At 30.0% G+C, this 11300-nt stretch overlaps 1 protein-coding gene across 1 annotated transcript; it reads right to left on the reverse strand.

Annotated features, from left to right (window-relative positions):
- Window positions 1-8717: 8717 nt before the first annotated feature.
- Window positions 8718-9821, reverse strand: LOC142242874 (uncharacterized). Its single transcript, XM_075314380.1, has 2 exons — window positions 9570-9821; window positions 8718-9515 (listed from the first exon to the last, which is right to left on the reverse strand). The coding sequence occupies exons 1-2, from the start codon at window positions 9594-9596 to the stop codon at window positions 9096-9098; spliced, it is 447 nt and encodes a 148-aa protein (XP_075170495.1). The 5' UTR covers window positions 9597-9821; the 3' UTR covers window positions 8718-9095.
- Between the last annotated feature and the right edge of the window lie 1479 nt (window positions 9822-11300).

The following is an 11300-nucleotide window of genomic DNA, read 5'->3' on the forward strand; positions in this document are numbered from 1 at the left end:
ATATTTATTTCTCTATATTCTCTCTCTTAACATATATATGTTTGCAGGAACTTTTTAAAAGTATATACATATTGTTTGCACTCAACCATATTATTTTGCTCGATGAATGTAATTACGAAAATCGTATTTCTTTTCAATGAGAATGGATTTAGTTAATAAAAGGTTAAAAGTACATTTTGAAAGTTTTACTATTATTTCTAATTTTTGGAACCCCCTGCCGGTAATAAGTGAACTATAATGAACTTATCTGTGGTACATTCGCTGCGAATTCAACTAGCTTCACTCAACATGAATTCAATCTCAAAGTGATCTTCTTAAAACTGAAAAACCGGCTTTTTGATTTAACATGAATTGGTTTACTATTTGTTTGTTTATATTACGCTTAAGCATAAATAATCGAAATATAAATAAAGAACAAAAAAATGCCCATACATTATATTCTAAAAATCTCTAAACCACAAAGAAAATAACACTCCAAATTGTTATGAGTCAGAAGATTTTTTGTGTTTGTTTTTAATGTTAAGATATTTTGTTGTTTTTTTACAAAATATTTGTTATCTTCAATAAGCTTAACATAACTTAAGCAATAGTTAAACATCGAGCGACAACCATTTAATGAATTACCACCAAAAAAAGCTTTTTATTTGCCAAAGTCAAGAGGAAATAAGCTCGTAAAATATGAATGAGCTATAAATACAATTGTGATTATTTACCAAGAATTTGTCTTGTGTCAGATTGTTGTTCACTTTATTTAATTTAAAAGCAGACAAAACTGCCACTCATTCTCCCACGTATCCCATGTATCAGTGGGTCATCATTATATGCATTCTCTTGATTGCTGTTTATATTCCAATAAGCATTTTACAATTACATTTTTAATGTATATTTAATAGAAAACAAAAGAAAATGTAATTTAAAAAATAAATATTTGATCGTGTGCATTTCGAATTATTCATGGCTAATTTTATTGAATAATTACTTGTCAATATTTCCTACTGGTATTAAAAGGCAGGAGTGTGAGGTGTTAAATTGAACCATTTTTTTTTAACATAATGACGATATCCATAGTAATAATAAAACATATTGATGTATGGTATGTAGTTATGACTGATATGCACACAAAAAAATTTTCAGATACAATCGCGAAATTAATTGATCCAATTAATTTTTTAAATGAAATGTCTTCAATTATGAAAATTATACTATCAATTACAGTTTTAATTGGACATAAAAAATAAATTGATTCGATCAAAAATTTAATTGATGTCGATTGGAAAACTCAGTTTTTTATATTTTGTTAAACATTTTAATTAAATAAGTTAAACAATTACAACAAACAGTTAAACAACCAACATCGATTAAATGATTGTATCAATTATTTTTTTACTTAACGGCGTAACACTTTCTTAACCCTTTCACTACCGAAATAAACCTAATGTTAAAAACTTTTATTTTTCTTCCGTTTTTACTTGTACTAACAGCATGTAGAACAAAAATTGTCATTTTGAAAACCTACCTCAATTACTTCAAGAGCTTTATGAGCTTGTTTTGAAAATTTGATTCTTGAATTGTGACCAAATAGCCTTACGAAAATAAGCGCTATTTGGCCTATAATATCTTTCAAAGTGTGAGAAAAAATACAAAAAAGAAACCGAAAAAGTATCATCTATAGTTTTTGTATAAATGTCCATTTACTACAAACAGTAGAAAAATTGTCTCAAATTTTCGTATTTTTCGTTTATTGTTAAAGAAGTTTATAAAAATGTATTTTAGACCTCACCAATATGGACAATATTTATAGCTTATTGAGATTAAAGCCTCTACTTTAAAATAACATCGACAAATAAATCGAAACTAAGTGGGAAAATAGAATTTGGTGTCTTTTTCGAATGTCCTTCTAAGTGGGCAACGGTAGTGAAAGGTTTAATCGGCTTTAAGTTTTTATTTTGATTAAAAAGTTGATTGTACCAATAAATTTTTTTATTAAAAATTAAAAAAAAATCAATACTTTTTTTAAGTGACTAAGTCTTCCAAGTTTAATTAAGAAGTTAATTCTATCAATTAATTTTAATTAACAATTTTTATTATTAATTATTAATTAAATATTATTTTTTTTTATAATTTTTAAATTAAATATTTAAAAATTTTTAATCATTGACCTAATTGACTTAATGTTTCTAGTTTGATTAAAAAGTTAATTGTATCAATAAATTTTTCAATTGAAAAAGCTGAAATTAACTTTTTAATGGGAAATATTTTCGTGATATTTTTTCTGTGTGTATTTACTACAGACATATGAACTAGAGGTGTGCACGTGAGTAATAGTTTACTCACGTTCACGCACACTCACGACTGAAAAATCATACTCACGCACAGTCATGCACGATATTTTTTGGTAAGACTCACGCTCACGCACACTCATGAAAAGAAAATTTGTACTCACGTACGAAAACGTCGTGACTCACGAAAAATATCGTGACTCACGAATAATTTTATGATTAATTTACCTTACCAAAGTGTCTGAAAACATGAGCATTATTAAAATCGAGAGTGTTATTAAACTCTTAACATCCCAGGTGTCACTAACATAAAATTGTAATTGAACTTACAATTATGTTGGCGAGCAGGAATATTTTCGTGAGTGTAATTCGTTACTCACGCACACTCACGAAGATATTATTTTCGTGACTCACGCTCACGCACGACATTTTGGTTTGTTAATCACGCTCACGCACACTCACGCTGTTGTCATGAGCGTGACTCACGCACGAATCACGAACATTTTCGTGAGTCTCGACAATTTCGTGTCACGTGCACACCTCTAATATGAACATCTCATCCGTGTTCTACATTGAAAAATAAAATATACTAAAAACTATGGTCTATATTAAAGGATGGTACGACAGACCGTTCTGGAGGCGCGAATATTGGTTCCCAGCAAAAAGCGATTGGTCATTTTACATGGGCTTCTCAATACTATAGTATTTCGTATTTAGTAGTTTTTCAGTATTTCGGATTTAAAAAATAAAAAAATGTTTTTTTCTCCTAATTTTTTCAATGTAACAATCTGCCCATATGGCTAGGGTGTCTATATCTAAATCTGAACATATTTCAACCAAATTTGGCACACTTTACTACCCTATTAATTGCACTCCTTGTGCAAAATTTAGAGCAAATTAGGATAAAACTAGGACAAAATATATGTATGGGAGCTATATCTTAATATGAAGCGATTTCTTCCAAAAACAATAGGATTCTCTTCTGACCCAAAACACATACTTGCGCCAAATTTTAAGTCGATTGGACTAAAAGTGTGTCTAGACTTTGATCAAAAGAAATGTGTTCACAGACAGACGGACGGACGTACAGACGAACTTGCCTAAATCGACTCAGGGGCACGGTTGTCATCTGTGCTAAAAATAATCTATCATAACTTAATGAAAATTTTACCAAAACTCTACTAAATTTAAGAAACTTTTATTTCTGTAGACAATTTTGTCAAAATTTTATTTCTATAGAAAATTTTATCAAAAATTTTATTTCTATAGATAATATAGTCAAACATTTTATTGCTATAGAAATTTTTTTTTCTGTAGAAAATTTTGCCAAATTTTAATTCCATAGAAGAGAGAAGTTCACCAATGTGGTATTACAATGGACTGAATAGTCTAAATGAGCCTGATACATCGGGCTGCCACCTAACCAAACCAAACCAAACCAATTCTATAGAATATTTTGCCAAATTTTAATTCTATAGAAAATAATACCAAAATTGTAGTCGTATAGAAAATATTGTCAAAATTTTAATTCTCAAAAAATTTTTCTTCTATAGAAACTTTTGTCAAAATTTTATTTCTATAGAAAATTTTTTAACAGTTTATTTTTATAGAAATTTTGTCAAAATGTTATTTCTGTAGAAAATTTTGTGAAAATTTTATTTCTACAGAAAATTTTATTAAACATTTTATTTTTATACCCACCACCATAGAATGGTGACGGGGGTATAATAAGTTTGTCATTCCGTTTGTAACACATCGAAATATCGATTTCCGACTATATAAAGTATATATATTCTTGATCATGGAGAAATTCTAAGACGATATAACGATGTCCGTCTGTCCGTCTGTCTGTCTGTCTGTCTGTCTGTTGTAATCACGCTACAGTCTTCAATAATGAAGCAATCGTGCTGAAATTTTGCACAAACTCGTCTTTTGTCTGCAGGCAGGTCAAGTTCGAAGATGGGCTATATCGGTCCAGGTTTTGATATAGTCCCCATATAAACCGAACTCCTGATTTGGGGTCTTGGGCTTATAGAAATCGTAGTTTTTATCCAATTTGCCTGAAATTTGAAATCTAGAGGTATTTTATGACCATAAAGAGGTGTGCCAAAAATAGTGAGTATCGGTCCATGTTTTGGTATAGCCCCCATATAGACCGATCTCCCGATTTTACTTCTTGGGCTTATAGAAACCGCAGTTTTTATTCAATTTACCTGAAATTGGAAATCTAGAGGTATTGTAGGACCACAAATACGTGTGCCAAAAATTGTGAGTATCGGTCCATATTTTGGTATAACCCCCATATAGACCTATCTCCCGATTTTACTTCTTGGGCTTATAGAAACCGCAGTTTTTATTCAATTTACCTGAAATTGGAAATCTAGAGGTATTGTAGGACCACAAATACGTGTGCCAAAAATTGTGTGTATCGGTCCATGTTTTGGTATGGTCCGCATATAAACCGACCTCCTGATTTGGGGTCTTGGGCTTATAGAAATCGTAGTTTTTATCCAATTTGCCTGAAATTTGAAATCTAGAGGTATTTTATGACCATAAAGAGGTGTGCCAAAAATAGTGAGTATCGGTCCATGTTTTGTTATAGCCCCCATATAGACCGATCTCCCGATTTTACTTCTTGGGCTTATAGAAACCGCAGTTTTTATTCAATTTACCTGAAATTGAAAATCTAGAGGTATTGTAGGACCAAAATACGTGTGCCAAAAATTGTGAGTATTGGTCCATGTTTTGGTATGGTCCCCATATAAAACGACCTCCCGATTTGGGGTCTTGGGCTTATAGAAACCGTATTTTTTATCCAATTTGTCTGAAATTGGAAATCTAGAGGTATTTTAGGACCATAAAGAGGTGTGCCGAAAATGGTGAGTATCGGTCCATATTTTGGTATAGCGCCCATATAGACCGATTTCCCGATTTTACTTCTTGGGCTTCTAGAATCCGAAGTTTTTATCCTATTTGCCTGAAATTGGAAATCTAGAGGTATTTTCGGGTCATAAAGAGGTGTGCCGAAAACGGTGAGTATCGGTCCATATTTTAGTATAGCCCCCATAAGAACGATCTCCCGGTTTAACTCCTTGGGTTTCTAGAAACCGTAGTTTTTATCTGATTTGCCTGAAATTGTAAATATTCTGGTATTTTAGGCTCACAAAAACGTGTATTGGATTAAGTTTTTATCGGTCCATTTGGTAATGCCTCCATATAGTCCGACTTCACTTCTTGAGGGTATAGAAGGCGCACTGATCATGAAAATTGCTTGAAACTCAATGTAAAATTTCCAGATTTTACTTCTACAGATTTAAGATTTCAAATCAAGACGTTATTTTATAATTTTCTTCCACACTTACAAGAGATGTTAACGATTCCTCTAAAAATCAAACAAAAATGGTTCTTATAAATCCAGAATCTGATATAGTCCTCATAAGTGAAATCTTTAAATTTATCTTCGGGAAGTGTCCTCAAGTCCTCAAGCCCTCCTGAAATTTCAAAGGAAACCCTAATATTTGGTTCATGGTGGTGGGTATTTAAGATTCGGCCCGGCCGAACTTACTGCTGTATATACTTGTTGTAGAAAATTTTGTCAAAATTTTATTTCTGTAGAAAATTTTTTGCAAAATTTTAATTCTATAGAAAATTATACCAAAATTGTATTTGTATAGAAAATATTGTCAAAATTTTAATTCTCAAAAAAATGTTCTTCTATAGAAAATTTTGTTAAAATTTTATTTCTATAGAAAATGTTGTCAACATATTATTTGAATTACTTGAATTTATTCTGATAATTGGTTGATAGTTTTGCTGCAAGTAGATGATGCTGATGAGGAATGTGGTAATTCCGAAACAGCTGTACATCCAACCATCTTGCAGTCTATAGGGCTTTGCCCATATAAATTTGACAAGCATACTTTTCCTCTGTTGGTTAAGCTACACTTGAAGTTTAGTCAATGCATGGTTTTAAGCTGAGATCAAAAACAACAATAATGATTGAAAAGAAACCAACAATAACAAATAAAACGAATGAAGATAGAGGAAGCACGCTAAAAACAAACTCAGCCAACTACATTAAAATCGTAGATTTGAGTTTGGCAAAGGAGAAGATATATGCTTGCAAATTTGTTTAGGCAGTAGCCGACTATCAAACCTTTTTTTGGAAGGTTCAAGTGTAGTTCACTTTGGGTTGAGTGAATTACCCGAATTTATTCTGATAATTGGTTGATAGTTTTGCTGCAAGTAGATGATGCTGATGAGGAATGTGGTAATTCCGAAACAGCTGTAAATGCAACCATCTTGCAGTCTATAGGGCTTTGCCTAAATAAATTTGACATGCATACTTTTCCTCTGTTGGTTAAGCTACACTTGTAGTTTAGTCCATGCATGGTTTTAAGCTGAGATCAAAAACAAAAATAATTTTATTTTTATAGAAAATTTTGTCACAATTTTATTGCTGTAGAAAATTTTGTCATAATTTTACTTCCATAGAAAATCATGTCAAAATTTTATTTCTTTTGGAAATTTTATTTCTCAAAAAAAAAAATTGTCAAAATTTCAGGTCTATAGAAAATTTTTTCAAAACTGTATGTCTATTGAAAATTTTGTCAAAAATTTTATTTCTGTAGAAAACTGTCAAAATCTTATTTCTATAGAAAATTTTATCAAAATTTTATTTCTATAGATAATATTATCAAACATTTTATTGCTATAGAGAATTATGTCAAAATTTTATTTCTATAGAAAATTATACCAAAATTTTATTTCTCAAAAAAGAAAAAAAAAATTGTCAAAATTTCAGGTCTATAGAAAATTTATTCAAAATTTTATGTCTATTGAACATATTGTCAAAAATTTTATTTCTATAGAAAATGTTGTCAAAATTTTATTTCTATAGAAAGTTTTGTCAAAATTTTATGTCTAAAGAAAATTTTGTAAACATTTTATTTCTATAGAAATTTTTGTCAACATTTTATTGCTGTAGAAAGTTTTGTCAATATTTTACTTCCATAGAAAATCATGTCAAAATTTTATTTCACTAGAAAATTTTACCAAAATTTTATTTCTCTAGAAAATTTTACCAAAATTTTATTTCTCTAGAAAATTTTACCAAAATTTTATTTCTATACAAAATTTTGTCAAAATTTTATTTCTATAGAAAATTTTATCAAAAATTTTATTTCTATAGATAATATTGTCAAACGTTTTATTGCTATAGAGAATTATGTCAAAATTGTATTTCTATAGAAGATTATACCAAAATGTTATTTCTCAAAACAATTATGTCAAGATTTTAGGTCTATAATTTTTTTTTTTGAATTTTATGTCTATGGAAAATTTTGTCAAAATTTTATGTCCATAGAAAATTTTGTCCAAATTTTAATCCTGTAGGCAATTTTGTCAATATTAATATTAATATTTTGAATTTTATGTCTATGGAAAATTTTGTCAAAATTTTATGTCCATAGAAAATTTTGTCCAAATTTTAATCTTGTAGGCAATTTTGTCAATATTTCAGTTGTTTAGAAAATTTTGTCAAAATTTTGTTTCTGTAGAAAATTTTGTCAAGATATTATTTCTATAGATAGTTTTGCCAAAAATTTTATTTCTACAGACAATTTTGTCAAGATATTATTTTTATATAAAATTTTGGCAAAATATTATTTAGATAGAAATTTTTGTCAAAATTTTATTTCTTTAGAAAATTTTCTCAAAGAATTATGTCAAAATTTTATTTCTATAGAAAATTATACCAAAATTTGATTTCTTTAAAAAAATGTTGTCAAAATTTTAGGTGTATAGATTTTTTTTTTTAATTTTATATCTATGGAAAATTTTGTCAAAATTTTATGTCCATAGAAAATTTTGTTAAAATGTTAATCCTATAGACAATTTTGTCAACATTTTAGTTGTTTAGAAAATTTTGTCAAAATGTTGTTTCTGTAGAAAATTTTGTCAAGATATTATTTCTATAGATAATTTTGCCAAAAATTGTATTTCTATAGATATTATTTTTATATAATTTATTTCTGTAGAAAATTTTGTCAAAATTTTATTTTTTTAGAAAATTTTTTCAAAGTTTTATTTCTACAGAAAAAAGAAAATTTCTGTTGAAAAATTTGTCCAAATGTTAGTTCTTTAGAAAATTTTGTCAAAAATGTTTTTTTCTAAGGGAAATTTTGTTTGTTTAAGTTTTATTTCTATAGGAAATTCTGTCCAAATTTCATATTTATAGAGATTTTTGTCAAATTTTCTTTCTAAAGAAAATTTTGTCAAAATTTTATTTCTAGAGAAAATTTTGTCAATAGTTTATTTAAATAGAAAATTTTATTTCTATATAAAATTGAGTCAAGATTGAATTTCTTTAGAAAATTTTGTCGAAATGTTATTTCTATAGAAAACTGTGTAAACATTTGAAAAACCTTATTTTGAAAATTTTGATCACATTTTGAAGGCAATTATTGGAATGAAATATGTTATAAATTAGCTTGGATTACGGTTATATATGTTTATGAATTCGCAAAACGCAAAATTTTATGGTGCAAAAAAATCGTAACCCATTCCATTTCTTTGTTTAGAATTTTATTTCTAATTTAATTTCTAGTTTGTATTCCATGTAGTAGGATTGATTAATGGTAATTAGCCAATGGCATCCCTAGTTGGATGTTACATCTTTATTATAAATGCTTCCGAAGAGCTTCAACTCCACTGCCAGCCATAAAATAAAACAACTCCATCATAGAACTAATTGGGTAACAAGCTAGTGGCATTTATTTATTATTGAATTCAATATCTACGAGTACGAGTAAAATGTCAACCAATGACCGACGAACCCCAATCGCCACCGTATTGTCGCACGATTTGACCTTGAATATGTTTAGCTTCTCCTGGCTGATGGTATTTTAAGAATTTTACCACTGGTCTATTATTGCTACTTTGGGCAACATTTTGGAATTGCTGGGCAAGATGTCCCACATTGGGTTCTTTGTTAAGCACATAGATGTGAGTTTTTTGCTGCGAAGCACTTTGGATCAAATTTTCGGCAAGCTTCGAAAGAGCATCATTAGTTTCAGGATTTTTTATAAATATAACCTGATGATGTTGTTTCGAGGCAGAGGCTATTTGTTGATTCAATGCAGAGTTAATATCATTGTTAATTTCATTGGGGGCACTATAGGTGAATATTTCCAGTTGTCTGTCTAGAGATGAGCTTAATTGGATTAAGCAAAAAATCTAAAAAATCAAATTTTAGTAATATGTTCGATATCAAAAGGCTTTTCTACTTACCACACAAGCTGATTTCAAATTTAACATTTTTGGTTGTTGTTGGTTTCAAGTACTTTCCAAAGAACTACACCCGTGGCTAAAATACTTCCTCGTTGTGTATATGATTTGAGTGATGCCTCCGTTTTAAGAACTCTGTAATCAACTTGGAATTTGAAATTCACTCAAGCCGTTGTAGCTCACCGTTTGACATAAATCGCACGCTTACTGTGTGGTCACTTTGTGAATGCTTTTGTGCCGCTACTTTGATACCGAATTTATTTCACTTGAAATTTCGTTCTAATCTGAAGAACCGCTCATGTCAGTACATGTTGTTTCACTTGTTTTACTTATAAGTTATTATTATTGTTAATAATATTTTTGCTGGTTTTTTTGGTAATCATTTAATAAAGATGATGTTTTGTTTATTTAACCCGAATTGTACATACCCTCCTTAATGGTAAACAACAATCATGATTTATATGAGAACAATAATTAAAGATCTACATTTTATGAATTGTATTGGAATTGGAAAATAAATATACATAACTGTAAGTTTGGAAAACGGAAAATATCTTTTTTGCACAGACAAATATTTCCGTAGTTAAACTAACGCTAAATTTACCTTATTTTTATTGTAAAAAACTATTTGTTAGTAGTTAAATTTTATTATTTTTTTTACAAATCGTTTATTTATTTATCTTTCGGTATAACTTGGACTAAAATAAACAATAGTATATATACTCTTAATCTATACAATGCTTCTGTATAATGCAAATAATTTACGTCTTCTTTGTGTTTCAAGTTATAACAGGTTGGCTGATAAGTCCCGGGTCTAACAAAGAAAAACACATTTTTTTTTGTCAAAATTCGTTTTTATTATTCAACATAATTCCCTTTAAGAGCGATACAATGATTATAACGACCTTCCAATTTTTTGATACCATTTTGGTAGTACTCCTTCGGTTTTGCCTCAAAATAGGCCTCGGTTTCGGCGATCACCTCTTCATTGCAGCCAAATTTTTTCCCTGCGAGCATCATTTTGAGGTCAGAGAACAAGAAAAAGTCGCTGGGGGCCAGATCTGGAGAATACGGTGGGTGGGGAAGCAATTCGAAGCCCAATACATGAATTTTTGCCATCGTTCTCAATGACCTGTGCCACGGTGCGTGGTCTTGGTGGAACAACACTTTTTTCTTCTTCATATGGGGCCGTTTTGCCGCGATTTCGACCTTCAAACGCTCCAATAACGCCATATAATAGTCACTGTTGATGGTTTTTCCCTTCTCAAGATAATCGATAAAAATTATTCCATGCGCATCCCAAAAAAAAGCCATTACTTTGCCAGCGGACTTTTGAGTCTTTCCACGCTTCGGAGACGGTTCACCGGTCGCTGTCCACCCTGACGACTGTCGATTGGACTCAGGAGTGTAGTGATGGAGCCATGTTTCATTCATTGTCACATATCGACGGAAAAACTCGGGTGTATTACGAGTTAACAGCTGCAAACACCGCTCAGAATCATCAACACTTTGTTGTTTTTGGTCAAATGTGAGCTCGCGCGGCACCCATTTTGCACAGAGCTTCCACATATCCAAATATTAATGAATGATATGACCAACATGTTCCTTTAATATCTTTAAAGCCTCTGCTATCTCGATCAACTTCATTTTACGGCCATTCAAAATCATTTTGTGGATTTTTTTGATGTTTTCGTCGGTAACCACCTCTTTGGGCGTCCACTGCGTTCACCGTGC

The sequence above is a fragment of the Haematobia irritans genome, chromosome 1 (assembly GCF_050003625.1).
Source record: "Haematobia irritans isolate KBUSLIRL chromosome 1, ASM5000362v1, whole genome shotgun sequence".
Lineage (NCBI taxonomy): Eukaryota > Metazoa > Arthropoda > Insecta > Diptera > Muscidae > Haematobia > Haematobia irritans.